The following is a 27,549-nucleotide window of genomic DNA, read 5'->3' as shown; positions in this document are numbered from 1 at the left end:
ATTTTTGGGTTGACACCTGTTGGTCTGTGTTAGTTCTGAGTGGAACCGCAAATCAACACAGCACATTAAACGAACACATTACAACACAGTATAAGTATACTGATTATTATACAAAGAAGAAGCGTCAGATTGTCAAGGCATTGATTGAGTGTAATAATCAAAGATACAATGTCCCAGATAGTGCCTTCACAAGTCTACTTCTACGGTAATAAAATAAAGTCAATTAATTACCTGGCTTCGGTTGGATCCATCTTGATTCAGACAGTCATCTTTTTTTTCTGTTGGCTCTCTCACTCTTTGATTCAGTCCCTCCCTATCCTGCCTCCTTCCCTCCCTTTCTCTAGCACCCCTGCCCTCTAACTGGCCTTACGAGAACAACTGGATTCCTAAAATAACTCATCTGCACTACGGCCTAGTTAATGTGTAGCAGTGGTGTTTGTTATGAGGGTGGCGCTGATTCATTTCTTTTGACTAGATGGTTTGTGTTGTTTCATGTCAATCAGTGATATCGATCATTCTGAGGTGGTAATAGTTCTACAGGAAGTGATCATGTCCTCTAAAACCCTGTCTGAGGAGTCTCTACCTAGAGAGACGTGAAGAGCACCGCCTATAAGGGTTAGAAAACAGAGGGAGACACAGAATGGTAGTTGACTGAGGAACGAGGTGATTGAAAAACAGGATAACTGTCAAATGACAGACAGATCAGCAGACATGTAGAGGACGTGGGAAGGGAAGTGGAAAAGGTTAGAGAGGGGATGTGGCGACAGATGAAGAGAGAGGGAGGGAGAGAGGGGACAGGGTAACGATAAAAAGAGAGCCAAAGACAGAGAGGGAGCGTGAGAAGTATAGTTTAATAAGTTCATGCTACGTCGAGGAATGCAGAGACTACATACCAGAAGTTATACACACCATTACACCGTCATACACACACAGACCACACAGCCAGACATGCAATTAATGAGCAAGAAAACAAAGCTATACATAATGTATGCTGAATAGAACAGTATCTAACACTTACAGTCATAATAACAGCTGCATACCAGGTCACTTTTACAAGAGATTCTTTATTTAAAAAATATATACAATTGATCAACTTTGTTGAGCGCCTCCCCCACCTTAATCAAAACAAATCAATGTCTGCATATACTGTATGTGATTTGAGAATAAAAATAGTTTGTCTTTAGTAAAATCACCTGTAACAATTCAATGTTAAAAAGTGCTGTAAAATATTATAAAATCCAATACATGGCATTTCACTGTACTTCTGCACCTGACATTAAAAACTAGAAACTTGAGTGCCATCTATCCATCGACCCATCCCTAGTTTCCATGTTTAGTCTCCCAGAGATCAGTCAGCCCTGCAGAATGACAGGTGTGTCCTCTGACTAAGTGATCCTGAATAATGGCGGCATGATGATGGGGCTTTAAGGAATGTCAATAACTCAGGGACAACACCTGCAGAAGACCTGCCTGTGCCCTAACAGTACTGACACAACTATTACTGTACAGATAAGAATCAATCACTTGTGGTGATCCAAAACCACGGCACAGAGACAACCTGGATGGGTGTGATTGTTTGAGGAGGAATGCACTGCACACTGAATAGTAAAGAAATATGACAGATTGATACATCCCTAACTTATTTTGTAAAACAAGAATGTGCACATCAAGACAGTAGTAAAAGACAGCAAAACTACAGTAGTTTGATCTTCACGCCCAAGCAGCAACTTATCAAAGAACCATTCAAATATACAACATCCTCCTAAGCAGCATTAATAACCATATAAAAACCACTTCAGACTTCAAATATGACATATAATGCTAATATCTTTTTGATATGTTTGTGGTTGATTAATGCAAGATAGAGACAGGGAAGATTAAAGCTATACAGGTTCCTATCGAAATATTAGCTTGAGTACTACTGCAACACCAGTAAATAATACATTTCACATTTACATTTTAGCCATCCTTATACAGAGCGATTTACAGGAGCAAGTATGGTTAAGTGCCTTGCTCAATGGCACAGACCAATTTATTTCACCTTATCAGCTCAGGGATTCGAACCAGCAACCTTTCAGTTATTGGCTACCTATCGCCACATAATACTCAGTAATATATAACTGTAATACTATAGATGGGTGTTAAATCTGTATTACCCTAAACACAGCGTTTAACTCAATTCTTAGTGTGGATCTCATACCTGTGTGTGACACATTACAAGTTTGCCTGTTTTACAAACAGCACTGTCTAAAACTGCTTTTTATAAACATATGATTCCTCATTGGTTCGAATGTGCAAAGAATATATATATATATATATATTTGAAAAACATACAAGAACAGTACGGTTGGTAATCAATAATCAGCCTCATTGCCAAAAGGTTATATAATACATTATGACATATTGTGAAAGCATGGCAACACTTCCACCTAGTCTATCAGATCTGGACCAGGTGGAACAACTACCATATTGCTTATATTGAACAACTACCATATTCCATATTGCCAATCCTATTCTCTCAGGTCTACACAAATAAGGTCAGGGACAAAGGGATGTGGCTGATCTTCTCTCTCTCCCCATTAGCACCTCCCCTATCTCTCTCTCCCTCCCCTAATTATCCTATACATATGATGAATAGTCTTGGTCTCTCTCGGTTTCTCTTTTGATTCGACATAGAGAAGAGAAACCTGGGTCCCCTACTTGATCTATACAGTCTGCATCACTCTCCCTCTACTGCTCTCCATACATGGTCTATACAGTCTGCATCACTCTCCCTCTACTGCTCTCCATACATGGTCTATACAGTCTGCATCTCTCTCCCTCTACTGCTCTCCATACATGGTCTATACAGTCTGCATCTCTCTCCCTCTACTGATCTCCATACATGGTCTATACAGTCTGCATCACTCTCCCTCTACTGATCTCCATACATGGTCTATACAGTCTGCATCTCTCTCCCTCTACTGATCTCCATACTTGGTCTCCAGCTCCTCTGCAGTCCCTCCCAGGTCCATGTCTCTCAGCTTATCCAGCAGGTGGTACAGTAGAGGGCGTGCTAGCACCTCTCCCCCTCCCTGAGCACTTCCCTTAGCCCAGACCCTCAGCATCTGGTACTGGGCTTCCTTAGTGTCACGGAGGTGGTCATTCTCAGCCCTCTCTATAACGATGTCACTCACACCCAGCGAACGCACCAGCTCCTTCATATGGCGCGTGGGGACTTGGTCCAACACCGAGTAGATCAACTCAGAAACTGGAGGGAGAGAGGAACAGAGTGGTGATAGGGTAGCGAGAATAAAATAGAGTTCAATATAGACTACATGGCCAAAAATATGGATGCCACCTTTCCAACAAGTCAGTTCGTCAAACTTTCTGCCCTGCTAGAGATACCGAGGTCAACAGTAAGTGCTGTTATTGTGAAGTGGAAACATCTAGGAGCAACAACGGCTCAGCCGCAAAGTGATAGGCCACACAAGCTCACAAAACGGGACCGCTGAGTGCTGAAATGCGCAAAAATAGTCTGTCCTCAGTTGCAACACTCACTACCCAGTTCCGAACTGTCTCTGGAAGCAACGTCAGCACAAGAACTGTTCATCGGGAGCTTCATGAAATGGGTTTCCATGGACGATCAGCCGCACACAAGCCTAAGATCACAATGCGCAATGCCAAGCGTCGGTTGCCGCCATTGGATTCTGGAAACGCGTTCTAAGGAGAAATGAATCACGCTTCACTATCTGGCAGTCCGATGGACGAATCTGGTTTTGGTGGATGCCTGGAGAACGCTACATGCCCAAATGCATAGTGCCAACTGTAAAGTTTGGTGGAGGAAGAATAATGGTCTGGGGCTGTTTCATGGTTCGGGCTTGGCCCCTTAGTTCCAGTGAAGGGAAATCTTAACTCGACAGCATATAATTACATTCTAGACGATTCTGTGCTTCCAACTTTGTGGCAATAGTTTGGGGAAGCCCTTTCCTGTTTCCCCCGTGCACAAAGCGAGGTCCATACAGAAATGGTTTGTCGAGATCGGTGTGGAAGAACTTGACTGGCCTGCACAGAGCCCTGACCTCAACCCCATCAAACACCTTTGGGAGGAATTGGAATGCTGACTGCGCGCCAGGCCTAATCGCCCAACATTAGTTCCCACCTCACTAATGCTCGTGGCTGAATGGAAGCAAGTCCCCGCAAGCAACGTTCCAACATCTAGTGAAAAGCCTTTCCAGAAGAGTAGAGGATGTTATAGCAGCAAAGGGGGGACCAGCTCCATATTAATGCACATGATTTTGGAATGAGATGTTCGACGAGCAGGTGTCCACATACTTTTGGCCATGTAGTGTATATAAAAAGAAATTCACATTCCAACACACACACAAACAGCTTGGTTTTCATGAATTCTCAGGACTTTTTGGAGAGTAAAAACATATTTCCTTTCAAAATCCTAACCCTTAACCTAACCTAACCAAACCCTAACCTTTAAAAATGTCCTCACTTTCCAGAATTGTTCTTGTTGTCCTACCTTGTCAGGACATTCTGATGACTCGTCAGGACATTCTAGTCCTTTTAAGATAGGGAAACATGTGCACCAACACACGTTCGCATGCACGCACATGCACACACACACACACACTTACTCTTGATCTCCTTGGGGACACAGTCCGGTAGCTTTCTGAGGGGCTCCTGTTCACACTCACACACTGGGCTACATGAAGGGATACACTGGTTGAGAACAGTATCTGGGTCCTCTTGGATCAGCCTCTATAATCACAGAAAATGGAAAACATCAGAATTCTACTATATAGAACTGCATCCACTACCAGTACATCCTAAACCCGGGGACCACAGCACAATCAATAAAGGAAATTCTATTGGTTTCCTCCTTGGCACTATGGTGCAAACAGCAAAATGCACTTGGGTATTCAAAACAGTAGTTGAAATGGTATCTATTTTTTCTCCATACAACCCTTTTAGAGGTTTTTTATCAGATTGGGTTTGTCCAGTCAGGTCAGAGGTGAAATGTGAGATGTCAGGGGTCAAAAGTGAGAGGTCAGAGATGTATCTCACCCGAGTAGATGTCTCAGACACCTGAGAGGTGATCTCAGCAGAGGGAAAGGAGTTAGACCCCTTGCGCTTCCGTCGGACCACTAGTACGCCCATGATCCCCACCACCACCAGTAATAACAGACAAACACAGCTGAACGCAGCCAACAGGTAGGGAGACCCAGTATCTTCGTCTGGAAAGAGAAACATGCAGAGAATGAATACATTCTGCAACCCTTACGGCAGAAACAGTCTAGTTCCAATATATTTAAGCAAAACAAAAAAAAGTTTAAAAGTATATTTTGACCCACCAAATAAACAAACTATGTTTCTAGCCTGACCCAGCCACGAAGTATCAGAAACTCACATTTGCCATCGCCATTGGGAGTGGGATGTGTGCCTGAAGAACACTCCTGCTGGCAGTCAGCAGTCAGCTCACATCTGGAGAGAAAATGCACACAGGAAATGGTATATTATTGAAGAGGAAGTGGCCCGTTTGTGAAGAGGAAATGATTAATGTTGAGTCATGTGAAGAACAGCTCTACAGAAGAACCATCCAGGCCATCCTGTTGCAGCATACCCCCCTCCGGAAAGACAGAACACTGAAAGAGACAGTTACCAGCGCTTTATCAGTGGTCACCACTGCCTATAGTCTTGATGTATGGACATATCCTGCCTGGTTGGCCCTGTCCGGGGGTATAGACCCCTACTGTCGCAGCCTTCAGTAATTATGCTGCAATAGTTTATGTGTCGGGGGGCTAGGGTCAGTCTGTTATATCTGGAGTATTTCTCCTGTCTTATCCAGTGTCCTGTGTGAATTTAAGTCTCTCTCGCTCATATATACAGTGCCTTGCGAAAGTATTCGGCCCCCTTGAACTTTGCGACCTTTTGCCACATTTCAGGCTTCAAACATAAAGATATAAAACTGTATTTTTTGTGAAGAATCAACAACAAGTGGGACACAATCATGAAGTGGAACGACATTTATTGGATATTTCAAACTTTTTTAACAAATCAAAAACTAAAAAATTGGGCGTGCAAAATTATTCAGCCCCTTTACTTTCAGTGTAGCAAACTCTCTCCAGAAGTTCAGTGAGGATCTCTGAATGATCCAATGTTGACCTAAATGACTAATGATGATAAATACAATCCACCTGTGTGTAATCAAGTCTCCGTATAAATGCACCTGCACTGTGATAGTCTCAGAGGTCCGTTAAAAGCGCAGAGAGCATCATGAAGAACAAGGAACACACCAGGCAGGTCCGAGATACTGTTGTGAAGAAGTTTAAAGCCGGATTTGGATACAAAAATATTTCCCAAGCTTTAAACATCCCAAGGAGCACTGTGCAAGCGATAATATTGAAATGGAAGGAGTATCAGACCACTGCAAATCTACCAAGACCTGGCCGTCCCTCTAAACTTTCAGCTCATACAAGGAGAAGACTGATCAGAGATGCAGCCAAGAGGCCCATGATCACTCTGGATGAACTGCAGAGATCTACAGCTGAGGTGGGAGACTCTGTCCATAGGACAACAATCAGTCGTATATTGCACAAATCTGGCCTTTATGGAAGAGTGGCAAGAAGAAAGCCATTTCTTAAAGATGTCCATAAAAAGTGTTGTTTAAAGTTTGCCACAAGCCACCTGGGAGACACACCAAACATGTGGAAGAAGGTGCTCTGGTCAGATGAAACCAAAATTGAACTTTTTGGCAACATTGCAAGACGTTATGTTTGGCGTAAAAGCAACACAGCTGAACACACCATCCCCACTGTCAAACATGGTGGTGGCAGCATCATGGTTTGGGCCTGCTTTTCTTCAGCAGGGACAGGGAAGATGGTTAAAATTGATGGGAAGATGGATGGAGCCAAATACAGGACCATTCTGGAAGAAAACCTGATGGAGTCTGCAAAAGACCTGAGACTGGGATGGAGATTTGTCTTCCAACAAGACAATGATCCAAAACATAAAGCAAAATCTACAATGGAATGGCTCAAAAATAAACATATCCAGGTGTTAGAATGGCCAAGTCAAAGTCCAGACCTGAATCCAATCGAGAATCTGTGGAAAGAACTGAAAACTGCTGTTCACAAATGCTCTCCATCCAACCTCACTGAGCTCGAGCTGTTTTGCAAGGAGGAATGGGAAAAAAATTCAGTCTCTCGATGTGCAAAACTGATAGACATACCCCAAGCGACTTACAGCTGTAATCGCAGCAAAAGGTGGCGCTACAAAGTATTAACTTAAGGGGGCTGAATAATTTTGCACGCCCAATTTTTCAGTTTTTGATTTGTTAAAAAAGTTTGAAATATCCAATAAATGTCGTTCCACTTCATGATTGTGTCCTACTTGTTGTTGATTCTTCACAAAAAAAATACAGTTTTATATCTTTATGTTTGAAGCCTGAAATGTGGCAAAAGGTCGCAAAGTTCAAGGGGGCCGAATACTTTCGCAAGGCACTGTATATATGTGTGCTGACCTGTTGCACCCTCTACAACTACTGTGATTATTATTATTTGACTGCTGGTCATCTATGAACGTTTGAACATCTTGGCCATGTTCTGTTATAATCTCCACCCGGCACACCCAGAAGAGGACTGGTCACCCCTCATAGCCTGGTTCCTCTCTAGGTTTCTTCCTATGTTCCTGCCTTTCCAGGGAGTTTTTCCTAGCCACCGTGCTTCTACATCTGCATTGCTTGCTGTTTGGGGTTTTAGGCTGGGTTTCTGTACAGCACTTTGTGACATCGGCTGATGTAAAAAGGGCTTTATAAATACATTTAATTGATAGATTGATTGATAAGCAGTAGATTATGGTGAATCAGGTGTGTTAGTGCTGGGCTGGAACTAAAGCCTGGACATGATGACCTTCTCCAACCTTACATAGCAACAGACTGTGTGTCTCCAGGACCAGGGTTGGTGTGACCACAAAACAGCTGACATGTGAAAATACTTCTGTCTTTTAACTCACCCACGGAAAGAAGTTTGTTGCACAACGTTGCAGACAGTTTCTATTAAACTTCCCATTTACAAGCAGAATGATCATTTTTTGTTACTTTGTTTTTATTGAACAACACAATGATAATACAAATCAAGTAAAATAACAAAAAGGTCTGGCAGGTACAGCACCCACCATACAATGTTACAGTATGAAACCCATTGTCCCTCTCTCCTCTTGAGTTCTTAAAGCAAAGGTCATATTTCTTTAACAATGTCTATCCATTGTGTCACGGTGGGAGGGTCTTTTTGTAACCATTTCCTAGTGATAGCCTTTTTACTGGCTGCCAGTAGGACCTTCAAGAGGTACTTTTCTCTATTGTGTAAATAATCAGGCATTTCATCCAAATACAAAGAAATTATTTTTGTTCTATGTCAAATCCAATTATTTTTTCAATGTTAGATCTTATTTCTCCCTAGTAAATTTTAATTGCGGGGAAGGACCAAAGTACATGAGGGTGGTCCCCCTGGATAGCCCACATTCTCTCCAACAAGGGTTTAGGGAGCCAGTCTGTTTTGATTTCAGTTTAGGTGTTATGAAGAAACGTATAACATTCATCCAACAGAATTCTCTCCATGTCCTTCAGTTGGTGGAGCTTAGTTGAGACTCAAATATGTTCAACCATGTTTCATCAGTTATTTCAATGTTAAGTTCCTCCTCCCATTTCTGTTTAATACAGTTTGTACAATGTTTCTTTGAGGATAGAATACCCAAGTAGAGATTTGAAATCGTTTTTTTGTTACTCCCCAAGATGTATGCGTTAGTGAATACTTGGATACATTTTGAGGTGCTTGAGGGTCAACCACATTTATCTCCATTCAAAAATAGTGTTGAACTTATATGTATCTGTAAAAATGTTGTTTATCTAAGCCATGTTTTTTGACTTAGGTCCTGGAAATTCTCCAGGATCTCATTCCTTAAAATTGTACAAAATCATGTGATGCCTTTCTACGTCCACTGTTTAAATCTGCTGTCCTGAATTGCAGGGATGAAGCTGGGGTCGTATGTGGGCCAACTCAGCAGTTTGAACTCTCTGTCTAAATTCATTTGCTTAACAACCCATAACCATGTCTTAAGAGAGAAATGAATCTACTGATTTTGTCTATTGTATGGGTATCTCTGTCATAGTAGTCTCGGACTGTATGGGTATCTCTGTCATAGTAGTCTCGGACTGTATGGGCATCTCTGTCATAGTAGTCTCGGACTGTATGGGTATCTCTGTCATAGTAGTCTCGGACTGTATGGGTATCTCTGTCATAGTAGTCTCGGACTGTATGGGCATCTCTGTCATAGTAGTCTCGGACTGTATGGGTATCTCTGTCATAGTAGTCTCGGACTGTATGGGTATCTCTGTCATAGTAGTCTCGGACTGTATGGGTATCTCTGTCATAGTAGTCTCGGACTGTATGGGTATCTCTGTCATAGTAGTCTCGGACTGTATGGGTATCTCTGTCATAGTAGTCTCGGACTGTATGGGTATCTCTGTCATAGTAGTCTCGGACTGTATGGGTATCTCTGTCATAGTAGTCTCGGACTGTATGGGTATCTCTGTCATAGTAGTCTCGGACTGTATGGGTATCTCTGTCATAGTAGTCTCGGACTGTATGGGTATCTCTGTCATAGTAGTCTCGGACTGTATGGGTATCTCTGTCATAGTAGTCTCGGACTGTATGGGTATCTCTGTCATAGTAGTCTCGGACTGTATGGGTATCTCTGTCATAGTAGTCTCGGACTGTATGGGTTACTCTGTCATAGTAGTCTCGGACTGTATGGGTATCTCTGTCATAGTACTCTCGGACTGTATGGGCATCTCTGTCATAGTAGTCTCGGACTGTATGGGTATCTCTGTCATAGTAGTCTCGGACTGTATGGGTATCTCTGTCATAGTAGTCTCGGACTGTATGGGTATCTCTGTCATAGTAGTCTCGGACTGTATGGGTATCTCTGTCATAGTAGTCTCGGACTGTATGGGTATCTCTGTCATAGTAGTCTCGGACTGTATGGGCATCTCTGTCATAGTAGTCTCGGACTGTATGGGTATCTCTGTCATAGTAGTCTCAATGTCTTTCCATTTGGATTCATATTCTGAATTGCACCAACACACCAGAGGTCTCAATTGGGCTGAAACAAAATAATATTTTAGGTTTGGTAAGGCCATTCCCCCACTATTTGTTGGTAATTGTAATATTGTATATCTAATTCTTGGTCTCTTACTGTTCCAGATAAACCTTGATATCTTTTATCCCGTTCACTAAACTGTTTAGGTGGGATATCTATGGGCAGTGATTGGAACAAATACAGTAACCTCGGCAGTTTGCTTGTTTCAATTCTACCACTAAGACCCAAGGGAAGTGAATTCCGCCTGTCCAGGTCATCATATACTTTCTTGTTGATGTGATTGTAATTCCTGTCATGAAGTTTGGGTGTATCTTTTGTTTGATATACTCCAAGATATTTAATGGATGAAGAGGTATACTTACTCTACAGCTCTTCCTGTGGGGTATAATTATATACTAGGGCTGAACACAAAGAGTTTTAACGGACAAAAGTGTCAGCTTGTTCACAAGCCAGTACTCACAATTTGCATGAAAGACAGGTCTTGTTGCTTTTCTTGTCTCGGAAGTAGAAGTCCTTACATTCACACACAGTGTCACTCTCTTCCTTACCTGTCAACAAGAGTATGTACACTCAGTACACACACAAACTTTGTCATACACACAAATAATACTACTAGTACTACAAAACAAAGGGTTGTCATTATTATGTAATAACCATTATACTGTGTAATCCATAAGTAAATACCAGGTTGGGTGGAAAAACGTGAAACATTATGAACCACACTAGCAAGACAAACTCACATGGTTGCGTTTCTCTCTCTCCAGGTCCACATGTCTTGCAAGTGAGGCACTCCCGTGTTCCCGAGTTTATTCTGTTTTGGTAGAAGCCTTTTTTGCAGCGACACACTGTGTTCTTACTCTTCTTGCATGGTGAAAACACTTCCTCATTGTCTACAGGTGTATGGAACAACACAGCCAAGGAGAACAGAATAGAGAGAAATAGAGAGAAGACAAGAGACATTTGCTATCATACCATATTGAGACGATTTATAGTGATGCCATTTTTTTCAATGTATTTTGTAAATACTTGCACATTATTGTAAATCATTGAAAATGTTTTTAAATAATTGTACTGTACCAACACAGAGTGTACAACGGAGGCAGTTCTTGGCATAGTTACTCTTCTCTAGGTACGTCCTGCCCTCTTCACAGTGGACACATAGGCTATTGTCGCCGTTCTTAGTGCAGTGCTCCTTCAGCATAAACCCTGGAGAAGACAATACATACATACTAAGGGGGAGGCAATACAATCCAGCATATTTATTTACTGTAAAACCTGGTGATACGTCAGAGCTAAAACTAGGCTAGAGACAAATATAGTAAACAGTATGTAGGGCCTACCGTGTGACAGACGACTGTCTTTTATACACAATAAGGGTAGAATCTTGAAATAAGGTTTTTGTTTAAAGCTGGAATCCTTAACTGGTGAAACTGCCACATCCATTTAGGATATTACAACAACAAAGAAGTTACTGCAAACATTGGTTTTCCCCCTCTGACATCAATGCACAGGCACACATCTCCGACGCTGCACCGCACGAGCCAATTGAAGCACACGTAGCCTTCTCTTTTGCCTTGCGCAACATTTGGTGATCCAGAAACAAGAGACCACTTGTGTGGCTGTTTTGTACGGGGATCTGGGAATATTTGGACAATTAAACATTTTTGGTTCCTCTCAGGGGAAAAGAAAATAGACTTTTAAAACAGGATTGAGTGAAGTAGCATCAAATATGTTGATTGAGCAACTAATGAGCATGGAGAGTTTGACGAAATGACCTGGTATCTTTCAGTCCAATACAGCTGTTTACTTACTTTTGTAGCTCTTTGTCAGACACACACTTTTTGTAAACACCGGTAGGTAACTGTCCTCTCCAAGTTTAGCTGGAATTTAGCCCCGAAAATATTTGGATAATGTGATTGGTTGACGATATGACATTGGCCTATGTTTCTTCTTGCGCTGCGCAGAATATCAGATCTCAACAACATTGGAGAAGTGTTAAAAACTTCAATCAGCAGTTGAAACAATAAGAAAGAGTAAAAAGTTGAGGGATGGGGCTGGAGAAACGTAAGTACTCTCAAATTCATAGACAGAGCTATGCAAGGACTGACCATCCATGATATCAAAATTATAGTTTTAATCGTGTTTTGAGACTATACAATATTTGTTAACATTTACTTTGTTTACAAACATTGGAGTAAAACAAGCTTATATCTTGGGTTCTGATGGGGTGTGACAGTTGAACTAAGCTCATGGGCATTTCTAAGTTATATTCTTCAAAAATCAATGGGTACATATCATTCATTAAATTCAAAAATGGATGTAGTTACTGCATATTTCCCATTCCACATCAGTCAGCACCACATCCTTATGCTATAGTATATTGTCATAAGGGCAACTTGACTGCAAAAGAGACAGGTTGGAATGTCAATTCTCATCAAATCAATAGGAAGTCAATCAAATCAAATAAAAATCTACCTTTTTCTAAATTAGTAGTGTTTCAATTTGTTGATAAAATGAGGGACATGATTGTTTGGTTGCGGGACGTGGGACAAAGGGCAAAAATGAGGGACTGTCCCACACAATCTGGGACATATAGTTACTCTAGTTCTGGGGCGAACAGTGGCACTGTTCCCTTTGAAGCGGATTTGATCTTTAACTCAATGCATAGTGTATGGAAAAGTATAAGTTACACCCACGTTACACTCGGGAATTGAAAGGCCCAGTTGTATAAGTGCAGTGTAATCTAGTACAGTACAGAAGGCCTACCTTCATGGCACTTTCGACAGCATGTCCCGTTAGCAGTGTGGTAATGACTCCCCTCAAGGCATTGAAACTCCTGGGTCGTAGGAAGTGGTGGTACCAAGGGGGAGGGGTCTACTGACCAGCACTGCAACATTACATTACATTGTTGTTATAGAACAGATCCAATCAAATACCAGTCATATGTAATTACTGAAAATATTTTATAACTGATTGACAGGCTACTGTATAGGCCTATTCCTGAAATGATTGACTAATTGATTGGTGTGAATAATTCACACATTTGATGGATTGGTGGGGGTTGATTGATGTATTGCTGAGAAATAAGTATGACTAGATGGGGCATTATGTTATTGGTAGAGGACTCGGCATTATGAATCTGTTCATGTTAAAGTTTCTTACCAATATGAGCAGAGCGCAAACGTTCAGAATGCATTTTTCCTTCCATTTCCCTCTCAAGACGTCCATTCTTTCACACCACTCTTCTCACTAACACCATCTTTAAAAGAACAACACCTGCAGAAAGGAGAGATGGGGTAAAACGTGTGACAAAACTCTTCATAATGCTTTCACACATTAGGCCTACTTGACTTACCTTTTTTCTAGTGCAAAGAAAATGTTGTCAATATGAATCAGTATTTCGCTGTGCAAAAATAACTTGTTTACTACCATGTCAAGGCTATATAGATATGAACTTTGTTTGATTTAAAACGTATAGCCTAGCTAGCGTTATAACGTACGTCTCGGAAGATTATTTACATACATGCATTTATTTATTTTAGAATGTAACCTTTGTTTATCTAGGCAAGTCAGTTAAGAACAAATTCTTATTTACGACGGCCAAACCCGGCCGCCCTATGGGACTCCCAATCACGGCCAGTTGTGATACAGCCTGGATTCGAACCATAGTGTAGGTAGGTAGATATGATGCCTCTAGGGCCGAGATGCCTCAGAACGCTACGCCACTTGGGAACCCACTTATGGCGCGGTACATTATTATCCTGGACTTAATTAATAGAAAGTTCATATCTAGTTCAAGAATAAAAACTTCACTTAAGCCACAATAAAAACCGAGAAAACGTATTTAGTTTCGATTTCACTGTAGCGTACACCCACTGTTTTTAGCCGCAGAAGTCCGATATTATCAATCTCTTTTCCCAAAACTACAGGCGGAGTTACCGTCACTTACCTTTATCAAAACCGCTCCTACATGACAAATGGCGATGCAGTAGAGTCTCCAAAATTAAAATCTAATTTGTAGTAAGACTTTAAGAAACGCATTCCAATCTCAAAAGATACGCCAGGGTATTAAATCGCGAGCTCTAGTGAGAGGGCGGACTCAAACGGGAAAATGGAAACGTCATTGTTTCAAGGAAGTCTGACTTGCAGGGCGTACTACAGGTTACGCCATAGGTAGTATGATAAAGGTTTATAATACTCGATTGAGCAATAGCAGGCTGTGCGCCTATGGGTCACAAGAGACATTTCCCAAGTGTATATAAAAACAACAATTGAAACACCTGCAGGGTGCTAGGGGAATTGTTTATTTTATCGGGATGTAGCGTAATGCTAAATACGCATTCCCCCTCTGCCTATCGGAGTAACAGGGGAGAGGGGGGTATGTTGAGCGATTTGTTACATTCAGTATCACTACGTCAAGGAAATATAGTATCTAACGAAGATATCTACGTATATTTCAGGAGTTGTGTGTCCTTGGACATAATCAGAATTCGTGTAAACAACCCTTTTGAAAACATAGCTTGTCTCTTGGCACAATTGACCCCGAGTATGGAGTAAATTGAGTATGAGAACAGGGGAGCCTAAGCATAGTGAAACATTTCTAACTGTACATTTTAAAACATTTACATTACCTCATATCCCAGCGATAATGTATTGTATTACGGAAGAAAACACCAATTGTGGCCAAGAGGGTCACAAACTCAACTGAGGAAGGCATTTTTCATCTTTTAAACTTGACTAATCACTCAAATGTGAGGTGTCTTCAAAATACTATTCATATTATGCATAAAACACACTAAATGTAATCCTTTGTATGGGATGTGTTGATTAGACATTGGCTCAACTTGCCAATCGCCCAATCAGAATCACTGTTATTCGCCAAGTACATTTACACATACTCAGAATGTGACTTGGTGATATGGTGCTGCTAGTGATGGACAACATTTAGAGACAGACAGCAGAGTTTAAACAAAGTTACATACATTACATATACACAATATGGTACAATTTACCCCAAAGAAACCATTTGACTATATTTGCCCACACAGCTACAAGGGTGCACTTTCATGCTAGGTTTAGGACCTCCTATTGTAGCTTATAGAGACCCCAACTGATGTATAAAACCAGTGGAGGCTGCTGAGGGGCGGACGGCTCATAAAAATGGCTGGAACGAATGGAATAAAAAAAATGGAAACCATGTGTTTGATGTACTTGATACCATTCCACTCATTCCAGTCCAGCTGTTACCACGAGCCCATCCTCCGCAAATAAGATGCCACCAACCTCCTGTGTATAAAAGTGTTAAAACTATCTACTTTAAAACTAACCTATAACTAGCATCAAGAAACCTATATCACAATAAATGTATTTGACTTTGTGAAAATTCATTTTTTGGACCTAACTTGCTTGCTGCTTTTTCCATGTGGTTTCTTCCTTCACAGACTCTGAAATGATGACCTCTTCCTAAATATTTGGTCACATGATTCATTTTGTGTATGGTTTCCTAGAAACAACTAACAATTTGGCTCAACTTACCCCACTCTCCCATATATATATATATATATATATATATATATAGAGAGAGAGAGAGAGAGAGAGAGAGAGAGAGAGAGAGAGAGAGAGAGAGAGAGAGAGAGAGAGAGAGAGAGAGAGAGAGAGAGAGAGAGATTATAAATATGCCTTATCTTTCTGTTACCTGTGTTTATCTGATTGCTCAGCAGTGCAGTGAGAAGTACTTCCTTTCTTCAGAACCCACTTCCTTCTCAAAGTGCTCCCCACCCCAATCCTCTGCTGGCTGTTCTACACTGAACAAAAATATAAACGCAACATACAACTATTCAATTCATTACAGTTCATAAGGAAATCAATTAAAATAAATACATTAGGCCCTGATCTATGGATTTCACATGACTGGGAATACAGATATGCATCTGTTGGTCACAGATACCTTTAAAACAAAGTAGGGTTGTGGATCAGAAAACCAGTCTGGTGTGACCACCATTTGCCTCATGCAGCGCGACACATCTCCTTCCCATAGAGTTGATCAGGCTGTTGATTGTGGTCTGTGGAATGTTGTCCCACTCCTCTTCAATGGCTGTGCGAAGTTGCTGGATATTGGCGGGAACTGGAACACACTGTTATACACGTCAATCCAGAGTATCCCACACATGCTCAATGGGTGACATGTCTGGTGAGTATACAGGCAATGGAAGAACTCGGTCATTTTTAGCTTCCAGGAATTGTGTACAGATCCTTGCGACATGGGGCCCTTGCATTATCATGCTGAAACATGAAGTGATGGCTGCGGATGAATGGCACGACAATGGACCTCAGGATCTCATCACGGTATCTCTGTGCATTCAAATGGGCATCGATAAAATGCAGGTGTGTTTATTGTCCGTAGTTTATGCCTTCCCGTAACTCCACTATGGGGCACTCTGTTCACAACGTTGACATCTGCAAACCGTTCTCTCACACGACGTCATACACCTGTTCTGCCACTTGCCTCTTCCCTTCTCAAATGATTGTCTCGCCTGGTTCACCAACTACTTCTCTGATAGAGTTCAGTGTGTCAAATCGGAGGGTCTGTTGTCCGGACCTCTGGCAGTCTCTATGGGGGTGCCACAGGGTTCAATTCTTAGACCGACTCTCTTCTCTGTATACATCAATGAGGTCGCTCTTGCTGCTGGTGAGTCTCTGATCCACCTCTACGCAGACGACACCATTCTGTATACTTCCGGCCCTTCTTTGGACACTGTGTTAACAACCCTCCAGGCAAGCTTCAATGCCATACAACTCTCCTTCCGTGGCCTCCAATTGCTCTTAAATACAAGTAAAACTAAATGCATGCTCTTCAACCGATCGCTACCTGCACCTACCCGCCTGTCCAACATCACTACTCTGGACGGCTCTGACTTAGAATACGTGGACAACTACAAATACTTAGGTGTCTGGTTAGACTGTAAACTCTCCTTCCAGACCCATATCAAACATCTCCAATCCAAAGTTAAATCTAGAATTGGCTTCCTATTTTGCAACAAAGCATCCTTCACTCATGCTGCCAAACATACCCTTGTAAAACTGACCATCCTACCAATCCTCGACTTTGGCGATGTAATTTACAAAATAGCCTCCAATACCCTACTCAACAAATTGGATGCAGTCTATCACAGTGCAATCCGTTTTGTCACCAAAGCCCCATATACTACCCACCATTGCGACCTGTACGCTCTCGTTGGCTGGCCCTCGCTTCATACTTGTCGCCAAACCCACTGGCTCCATGTCATCTACAAGACCCTGCTAGGTAAAGTCCCCCCTTATCTCAGCTCGCTGGTCACCATAGCATCTCCCACCTGTAGCACACGCTCCAGCAGGTATATCTCTCTAGTCACCCCCAAAACCAATTCTTTCTTTGGCCGCCTCTCTTTCCAGTTCTCTGCTGCCAATGACTGGAACGAACTACAAAAATCTCTGAAACTGGAAACACTTATCTCCCTCACTAGCTTTAAGCACCAACTGTCAGAGCAGCTCACAGATTACTGCACCTGTACATAGCCCACCTATAATTTAGCCCTATCAACTACCTCTTTCCCAACTGTTTTAATTTATTTATTTATTTTGCTCCTTTGCACCCCATTATTTTTATTTCTACTTTGCACATTCTTCCATTGCAAAACTACCATTCCAGTGTTTTACTTGCTATATTGTATTTACCTTGCCACCAAGGCCTTTTTTGCCTTTACCTCCCTTCTCACCTCATTTGCTCACATTGTATATAGACTTGTTTATACTTTATTATTGACTGTATGTTTGTTTTACTCCATGTGTAACTCTGTATGTGTCGAACTGCTTTGCTTTATCTTGGCCAGGTCGCAATTGTAAATGAGAACTTGTTCTCAACTTGCCTACCTGGTTAAATAAAGGTAAAATAAAAATAAATAAATTGCCCAGTACAGTTGAAACCAGGATTAATCCGTGAAGAGCACACTTTTTCCAGTCGGTTACGACGCCGAACTGCAGTCTGGTCAAGACCCTGGTGAAGACAACGAGCACGCAGATGAGCTTCCCTGAGACGGTTTCTGACAGTTTGTGCAGGTGGCTGGTCTCAGACGATCCCGCAGGTGAAGAAGAAGGATGTGGAAATGCTCACTAACAGGGATGTAAACAAATTTGTGCGCAAAATTTGAGAGAAATACACGTTTTGTGCAGATGAAACATTTCTGGGATCTTTTATTTCAACTCATGAAACATGGGACCAACACTTTATATGTTGTGTTTATCTTTTTGTTCGGTCTAGTTACAACACTTTAAGAGTTAAACTAAATAATCTAAAATGACTTAGTGTTAATTTAATTAATTACTATTGAGAGATGCACCAACCAACAGTAAAGACTTCTGAGTGTAATTGCAACATGTGTATGTATGCCCGTCTAGAGTCTCTTCTGTTCTGTGTACTAGATGTCATCCAACTACAGTACATCATCAAGAAACAAAATGTATTTTTGTCATGGGCAAAGAAACTCAAAAGAGGTGATTATACTAATTAATACAAATATTGATCCAATTGTGCAACCAGATCCGCAAGGATGATGGATTATTTTAAATATGCTACTGGACCAAAACAGATCTGGCTAATTAATCTATATGGGACAAATAATGATGATCCACACTTTTTCGAAAATATATATAATAATCTATTGAGCTCACAAGCAATGTAATAATCTATTATTATAGTGGGAGAATATAATCCGGTTTTAAGTACCTCAATGGATTGTAAAGGAAATCACTCTACAAACTATCACCCTCAAACACTTACGGAGATCACAAAGATCATGGATACATTAGAACTAGTGGATATATGGAGGCTGAAAAACCCTGACCTAGTGAGATATACATGGAGGAGGCTTCATCAAGCTAGCCGTCTTCATTACTTCCTAGTCTTGTTCTTGCTGGCATCAAAAGTTTAAAAGTATTAATAGGAGACAGAATGCGATTGGACCACCATCTAATTGGTGAAACTCTATAACTCTTACAGAATTTCCACGTGGATATTGGAAATTGAATCAAAGCCTGTTCGATGACAATTTGTTCTTAACTAAGACAAAATAATTAATAATTGACTTTTTTTTTGTACAACAGCAGATTCCCTTATTGTATGGGACACTTTCAAATGTACTTTTAGAGGCCATTCTATACAATACTCATCATTAAAACAAAAGGAGGTTTGGTCAAAAGAGATTAGACTAATACAGGAAATGGAGGAAGTAACAGCGCAGGTAGGTGGTAATGGAAACTACTATAGAGGCACAAAATAGATTAGAGGAAAAACAAAAATAATTGGAGGTACTTATTCAAGAACCATCAAGTGTAATGTTTTACAAAAATAAAGCGAATTGGATGGAAAATGGTGAAAATGCAAATTTTTCTTGAATCTTCAACATAGAAATTCTACCAAAAATAATTTACAGAAACTCGTTACAAATGATGGAGTTATCCATGATTCACCAAATGATATGCTTTAAATATTTAGCTTCCTCTTTCAAAATATGTTGTCTCTTCAGTCTCCTCCATTCCCACTGAATGATGTTAACTGTAAGGATTTCTTTCCTAATAATAATGTGAAATTAACTAATTTACAGAAAGACCTGTGTGAAGGCCAACTTACAGAAGAGGAACTTTGAGGCAATCAAATATTTTCAGTCTGGAAAAACACCAGGGCTTGACCATATACCAGACCTTATCAAAGGCGTTTGATAAAGTACGACTAGAATTTATATATAAATGCCTGGATTTCTTTAATTGTTGTGAATCTCTTATGCAATGGGTTAAAGTGATGTACAGCAGCCCCGGGCGTAAAATAGTAAACAATGGTTACTTCTCAGAAAGTATTGAGCTTTTAAGAGAAGTAGAACAAGGCTGTCCATTGTCTCTATATCTATTTATTATGGCCTGTAACGCCCGGGTTGTAGTGGGTGAGAAGTCAGGCGCAGGAAGCAGAGAGTTCAGGGTGGTGCTAATACCTTTTAATGCACAAAAACGGTGAACATACGCCAACCCCACGAAACACGGGGCGCACACCAAAACAAATGCCCCAAACACGGGGGACTTAAACAGTCCAGCAAAACCCAAGAACATGGGCAAACCGAGACACATAGACGTGTACACACATACACCAAACAATCCCGCACAACCAGCAGGCCCGTAAATAAAGCCTGACCAATCAGCCTAAAACAAACACAGGTGAAACCAATAAACAGAAAGGGGGAAAGGGGATCAGTGGCAGCTAGTAGGCCAGTGACGACGACCGCCAAGCGCCACCCGAACAGGAAGGGGAACTACCTTCGGTAGGAGTCGTGACATGGCCATTGAAATGCTAGCTATTAAAATGAGATCCAACAAGAACATCAAGGGGTTAGAAATCCAGGGGATAAAAACGAAAGTGTCAATGTATGACGATGATTCTAGTTTTATCTAAAGTCCGCAATCTGGATCCCTGCAAAGTCTCATTGAAGATCTTGATCACTTTTCTAGCCTCTCTTGATTAAAACTTAATTATGACAAGTGTACCATATTACGTATTGGATCATTAAAAAAATAGTGTTTTCACTTCCTTGTAGTTTACCAATAAAATGGGCGGATGGTGAAGAAGACATACTTGGTATTCACATCTCCAAAAATATAAATGAACTTACCACAATTAATTTCAATAGAAAGTTACCAAAAATAGATAAGATTCTGCATCCATGGAGAGGTAAATACTTGTCTATTTATGGAAAAAATCACATCGATTAACTATTTGGTCCTATCACAGCTTACTTACTTACTAATGGCACTGCCTACTGCAGACGAGTTGTTTTTTAAATCATATGAGCAAAAAATATAACATTTTATTTGTAATGCTAAACCAGACAAAATTAAACGTGCCTATTTATATAATGAATATGAGTTTGGGGGCCTAAAATGATTCAATATTAAAGCTTTAAACCTCTCACTTAAAGCTTCACTCATACATAAGTTATATTAAAACCCAAAATGGTTCTCCAGTAGATGATTAAGAAAGGCTCATCCTTTGTTTAAAAATTGCCTTTTTGCCTTTATACAGATTACAGTGTACATTTCCTACTAATTGAAAATGACATTTTGTTTAAAGTAGTGCCCTTTCTTAAGAAAGCCATACAAAGCTGGTTACAATTTCAGTTTTATCCTCCAGAAAAGAGAGCACAAATATTACAACAATTGTAATGGTTAAACTCAAGTATACTGATTAATAAGAAAACAGTCTTTAACAAACAAGTTTTTAAATGGTATTATATTTGTTAATGATATTGTGAATAGAAACACAGATACAGTGGGGAGAACAAGTATTTGACACACTGCCGATTTAGCAGGTTTTCCTACCAGAAAATCACATTGAATGATTTTTAAGTAATTAATTTGCATTTTATTGCATGACATAAGTATTTGATACATCAGAAAAGCAGAACTTAATATTTGGTACAGAAACCTTTGTTTGCAATTACAGAGGTCATATGTTTCCCGTAGTTCTTGACCAGGTTTGCACACACTGTAGCAGGGATTTTGGCCCACTCCTCCATACAGACCTTCTCCAGATCCTTCAGGTTTTGGGGCTGTCGCTGGGCAATACGGACTTTCAGCTCCCTCCAAAGATATTTTATTGGGTTCAGGTCTGGAGACTGGCTAGGCCACTCCAGGACCTTGAGATGCTTCTTACGGAGCCACTCCTTAGTTGCCCTGGCTGTGTGTTTCAGGTCGTTGTCATGATGGAAGACCCAGCCACGACCCATATTCAATGCTCTTACTGAGGGAAGGAGGTTGTTGGCCAAGATCTCACGATACATGGCCCCATCCATCCTCCCCTCAATACGGTGCAGTCGTCCTGTCCCCTTTGCAGAAAAGCATCCCCAAAGAAGGATGTTTCCACCTCCATGCTTCACGGTTGGGATGGTGTGATTCATACAATGTGATTTTTTGGATTTCTGGATTTTTTTCTGGATTCCGTCTCTAACAGTTGAAGTGTACCTATGATAAAAATGACAGACATGCTTTGTAAGTAGGAAAACCTGCAAAATCGGCAGTGTATCAAATACTTGTTTTCCCCACTGTATATGGGAATATCTGCTCAATCCAAATTTACAACCAACTGATTGCAGCACTACCACAAAAATGGAGGAGGCAAGTGGAAAAGGGAGAAGGTAGGGAACTTGTTTGCCTGACATATATTAAAGATACAAATTGGCTGAAAGTAACTGGCATAAATAGAAAAATATATCAGTTTCATCTGAGGGCAAAAATGTTGACAGCTGCACCATACAGGTTGCAAAATAAACGGGAGGAGCTTTTCAATGTACCAATTCCATGGCATATGGTTTATGTACTGGTACAAAAAACTACACTTGATTCAACACTGAGTTTTTACATTTAAATGATCAATTTATTTTGCCAACGACAGAATGCTATATATATGGGGCATAAAACAATCTCAGCTCTGTAGATTTTGCTGCGAAGAGACAATCAATAGATGATTTGTTCTGGTATTTCCCCTATGTAGCTTCTGGTCACAGGTTCAGGAATGGTTAAAAAAAATCACAACATGCAATTAAAATGAACCTTACAAATAGCAGTGTTGGGCAATTTGGAAAGCTATAGTCAGTCAATCAATAATATAATAATACTCATAGGAAAGGTTTTCATCTTTAGCTCACAATCTGTGGATAATATATGATTAGAAAGTTTCAAACATTTTGTAAAACATCACAGCATAATTGAAAAATATATGGCACGTGGAAACCAAACGAGGGCAGTCTATGTTGATAGGTGGGATTAAAGAGCTTATGTTTGGTAATGTCTAACTGTTATGTGACTGCTTTATATAAAAGTACCATATATGTAAAATGTAAGTGTAAAATGTAAGTGTATGTAGCAAAAAAGCTGTAAAAAAACAGATTTGTCCTCCGAAGAGGGTTAAACATAAAAAATTAAATAATAAAGAAACTAAATGTATCCTTCAGCCAATGATAAACATATCATAAGAAAACACTGGAGGAACATTAATGAGAATCAGTCATTGGTTTTCTGTTTCTGCAGTCTCTGAGGCTCAGCCCAGTCATTTCTGTTTGTTACAGTAATCTGTGTACGCTGTATGAGTAGTGAATGCCCAGAGGCCTGAGGCGAAGGTGGAGGGAGATGTGTAGAGGGTCGTCCCTGCCGATGCTCCCTGGGCTGTAACAGTTCACCCAGGGTCATGTGATGTGGCTTGGCTTCTGTGAAAATCCAGGTTGAGCTGAGAAGGAGCAGACCAGAGTCAATGAAACCTCGTGACCTCTGACTGAGAGACACGGCTGCATGTAGTTGAACCACACACTCACCACACAGGCGCAGACACATTCATGAGACACACGCGCACTCGCACACGCAGGTACACACTAAACATGATAGGCAAAATATGACATTCAGTTAACCCACAAGACCTGTTGTGTACATGTCCGTAAAGACTGTCAATGTCATTTCTCTCAGTCTGATCTGAGTATGTTTGACTGGACGGTGAATTTAAATAAGAACGGCTGCTGCTTACAGTGAAGAAAATGACTGGTCCTAAGATGAGTGTAATGTAGTCCTATTCACTCTGAAGTTACCTTGTCATCAAAGCAACTGAGCGAGAGAGAGAGAGAGAGACAGACGGACATAAGAGAGTCTTAAAGATTGTTTTGGAACCTAATATCACAGTTTTTTATGAAAGACAGACAACGGACAAACGGCAGTGGAAAGAAAGGGGGAGGAAGAGGGGCAAGTTTAGGGTTTTAAGCGGCACAGTGGTTCAGAGTGAACTAGGGGGGTCGTCATAGAGAGAAAGAGAGAGAGATAGGAGTCTTTTGAAATGGCAGTTTCCCTTATGACTCATCTTTTGAATAATACTCTGACACACTGTGATCCCCAGTTCAGTCACACAGTCAGAGGGTCCAGAGTCACATCTATCTCATTCTCTCATCCTCTCTGAGACACGGTAAGTCAGACTCTACACTTCCCTACTGAAACACGTTTTGTTCAGGTCTGTCGTTAGAGTCCTGGGCTTGCTTGATGTATCTATAATGGTATACAGTTGGACGTGTTTATGTCATCGGTTTTGTTTTCGCTTCGTTTTTCAATGTCAGCATGTTGGTGTTTTGTCTGGAGTCTGTATCATGTTTTCTACTTTAGGTGGTCTCTTGTGTCTCATGTCCTTGAAACAGTCCCTTATAGTTGCTGTTGGGGGCCTACAATAATGTCATGCCATTGCAATGCTTTATCTCTTGATAATATATTGTTGGATGATATCTTTATGAATGCGGTAAACACTGAGTATACAAAACATTAGGAACATCTGCTATTTCCATGACATAGACTGACCAGGTGAATCCAGGTGAAAGCTATGATCCCTTATTGATGTCACCTGTTAAACCCACTTCAGTGTAGATGAAGAGGAGACAGGTTACAGAAGGATTGTTAAGCCTTGAGACATTGATTGTGTGTGTGCCATTCAGAGGGTGAATGGGCAAGACAAAAGATTTAAGTGCCTTTAAATGGGGTACGGTAGTAGGTGCACCAGTTTGAGTGTGTCAAGAACTACGATGCTGCTGGGATTTTCACACTCAACAGTTTCCCGAGTGTATCAAAAATGGTCCACCACCCAAGGGACATCCAGCGATCTTGACAACTGTGGGAAGCATTGGATTCAACATGGGCCAGCACCCTGTGGAACGCTTTCGACACCTTGTAGTGTCCACGCCCCGACAAATTGAGGTTGTTTTGAGGGCAAAAGTAGGTGCAACTCAATATTAGGGAGGTGTTCCTAATGTTTTGTACAATCAGTGTATGTCAATGTTCTGAAGTTCATGTAAAATATGTTAAATATTGACTGTCTTCCTCTTTTTCTCTTCATCCCTCTCAGATGCATCTCTTCTGGTGGATCACCCACATCTTTCTATCCCTACCTTCTCTCCTCTCTCTTGTCCAATCCCTCACGTGCGACAATGAGAAACAGTATGCTTGGCCACTGCATGTAAGCCAATGGTGCTGCAACAAGTGTCCACCAGGTAAGTCTTTTGAAAAATACTTTTATCAGGTGTGTGTGTGTGTGTGTATGTGTAATTTAATGTGTTGCCCTTTACAGGTCAGCATATGGTGGGACGCTGCACCGGTCAGAACAGCCCTACCCAGTGTTCTGACTGCGCCAGCGGCTACTACTCAGACAGCTACAACTTCAACATAGGCTGCAAATCCTGCGACGGCTGCAGCATGAGTGGTAAGTGTGTGTGTGTGTGTGTGTGTGTGTGTGTGTGTGTGTATCTACACATTTCCAGCAACCTATGATTGGCACTGATGCTTGTCTTGTCTGCCTGTCTAAAACTGTTACTCACCTGTTTTTCTAAGTCATAGTTACAAAGGACTTTACAGATGAAAACACAGCCTGCTAGGGATTTCCCCCTTCACTGTACCATGGTGGGACACAGTCAGAGAGAGAGGGGGAGGGGGGCACTGAGAAACACTGACTCACCCACCCAGGAGTAGAGGAGGGTTGGGAGGCCTGGAGGGCAGAAGGGATGGCATGTCTACCAAGTAATGTCAAGGATATCAGTGGTGATGGGGGGGGGGGGGGGGGGGGGGGGGGGGGGGGGGCAGTGGGAGGGTTTAGTGGTAGACAGATAACATCTTACCGGTGGAAATAACCTTTTTACTTTAAAGATAAACATTGGAAAGTGCAGCTGACAGAACATTTTCATTACATGTTGTAATCGAGTGTAGCGGGGGACAAAAATATAGATTTTTAAAGACTGTAAACACAGAGGTGAGAGAGGTTTGAGAGTAGCCAGACTCAGTGAACACGTTAACTGATGTTCACTCTAGTGAAATGGCTGCTGTGTGTGTGTGTGTGTGTGTGTGTGTGTGTGTGTGTGTGTGTAGGGTGGGGTCAGACGGTAATATACACTTCAGTTCGTTGTGAGTCAAAACCTGATTCAACAAGGTACTATGAGTCATTTTGAAGATGAGCCATTTTCTCATATTCAGGCATGATTTCAGATTGTGTTTGACTATGTGACAAAAACACTGTCAAAGTCAGTATACATGAAGGCACACAAACAAATAGACCACCTATGACTTGTGTTTCGTTACAGAGCTGCAGTATGTATCTAACTGTTCCACCAAGCAGAATGATGTGTGCAGCTGTAAACCAGGCTACCGCTGCAGAGGAAGTGGCACCTGTCTGGACTGTGAGGAGATCCCCAGCCCGAACACACCCAAACTCATACCGACACCTCCCATCATGCCAGCTCCAGTGTCAAACCACTCGGTGCCTGGTATCCCTAATCATAGACCTAATCCGGTCACCAAACCTGGTATTGGGCCCAGCACAAAACCAAACCAAGGTAAACTACAATACAAATGATAAAATGGCCTGAAAGTGTTCAAAGTGACATGTAAAAATGCCATGAGAGCTACATAGTTCTCTCTCTCTCACAAAACCCAATACAATGCCGGTGTTAATGTGTTTTATGGCCCTGACCTCTCTCTCTACTCCTCTGTCTCTCATACACACAAACAGATGATAGCAAGTGGCTCCCGGTGTGTGTGTCTGCAGTGTGTGTGTGTCTACTGCTCACCTGCCTTGTTGCCATCTCAAAGCTCAAACCTTTTCTGCGATGGATTGGTTCACCAAACAGTAAGTCCACGTCACTGTTGATCTGTCCTGCAGTTCTATTGAACACAATACATATGCACGCACATTTGACTTAACCCTCATCTTATTGGTCCATCAGGCTTCTGGTCTCCCAAAAAGACAACTCCAGCCAATCAGAGCACAGCGGAGGAGGAAGTGCCCATGCCGGTCCAGGAAGTGTGTGGAAAGCCAGAGCTGCTACTAGACGTTTGATGGAGGAAGTCAGTGTCAAAGGAGAGGATGAGAACTCACAAGTGAGCTGGGAGACCCAGGAGACAAACAGACTACCTCACATTCCCATTGAAGTGAAACTAACCTAAAGGCTAGACAGGCTGCTGTATTGGTTTAATGCAGTGGCTTCTGTATCTAGGACTTTCAGAAAGGACAAGAAAATAGGACAAAAAGACACTTTGAAGTATGAAGACACAGGCTAAAGATGAGAGAGGGAGTGGGAGTCTGTGACCGAGAAAGAGTAACTGGAAGAGTGAGAGAGAGAGAGAGAGAGAGAGAGAGAGAGAGAGAGAGAGAGAGAGAGAGAGAGAGAGACACAGACAGACAGACAGACAGACAGACAGACAGACAGACAGACAGACAGACAGATTTGTGTGCTGAATACATGTACTGTACATGTTTATGTTGAAGATGTTTTATACCTTCGTTACAATTATTATGCTTTTTGCTGTATCTATGCT

General features: G+C 41.4%; 1 protein-coding gene and 2 long non-coding RNA genes across 3 annotated transcripts; 2 read left to right on the top strand and 1 right to left on the bottom strand.

The window, feature by feature from the left end:
- Positions 1-1,044: 1,044 nt before the first annotated feature.
- On the bottom strand, positions 1,045-14,253 carry LOC139422338 (tumor necrosis factor receptor superfamily member 1A-like). Its single transcript, XM_071173540.1, has 10 exons — positions 14,096-14,253; positions 13,309-13,422; positions 12,913-13,033; positions 11,224-11,352; positions 10,887-11,036; positions 10,607-10,694; positions 5,399-5,472; positions 5,056-5,225; positions 4,626-4,749; positions 1,045-3,250 (listed from the first exon to the last, which is right to left on the bottom strand). Exons 2-10 carry the CDS (start codon positions 13,372-13,374, stop codon positions 2,961-2,963), a joined length of 1,212 nt encoding a protein of 403 aa, XP_071029641.1. The 5' UTR covers positions 13,375-13,422; positions 14,096-14,253; the 3' UTR covers positions 1,045-2,960.
- Positions 14,254-24,091: 9,838 nt separating this feature from the next.
- Positions 24,092-25,422, top strand: LOC139379648 (uncharacterized). The gene is made up of 3 exons (XR_011628403.1): positions 24,092-24,166; positions 25,091-25,235; positions 25,313-25,422. It is a non-coding gene; the product is annotated as an uncharacterized lncRNA (long non-coding RNA).
- Positions 25,423-26,346: 924 nt separating this feature from the next.
- On the top strand, positions 26,347-27,290 carry LOC139379654 (uncharacterized). Its single transcript, XR_011628404.1, has 3 exons — positions 26,347-26,567; positions 26,744-26,860; positions 26,958-27,290. It is a non-coding gene; the product is annotated as an uncharacterized lncRNA (long non-coding RNA).
- The last annotated feature ends 259 nt before the right edge of the window (positions 27,291-27,549 follow it).

This window comes from Oncorhynchus clarkii, chromosome 2, assembly GCF_045791955.1.
Source record: "Oncorhynchus clarkii lewisi isolate Uvic-CL-2024 chromosome 2, UVic_Ocla_1.0, whole genome shotgun sequence".
Classification (NCBI taxonomy): domain Eukaryota; kingdom Metazoa; phylum Chordata; class Actinopteri; order Salmoniformes; family Salmonidae; genus Oncorhynchus; species Oncorhynchus clarkii.
The sequence above is the reverse complement of the archived record's forward strand: the minus strand, read 5'-3'. Positions and strand labels throughout refer to the sequence as shown.

Bases quoted from the DNA above. Each gene is read 5' to 3' on its own strand.
- LOC139422338 (XM_071173540.1), bottom strand. From the start codon at position 13,374: ATGGACGTCTTGAGAGGGAAATGGAAGGAAAAATGCATTCTGAACGTT. The intron at 11,037-11,223 runs GTACAGTACAAT...ATACACCTGTAG, and splicing joins CCGTTGTACACTCTGTGTTG to ACAATGAGGAAGTGTTTTCA. The intron at 4,750-5,055 runs GTGAGATACATC...CTGTGATTATAG, and splicing joins TGTCTGAGACATCTACTCGG to AGGCTGATCCAAGAGGACCC.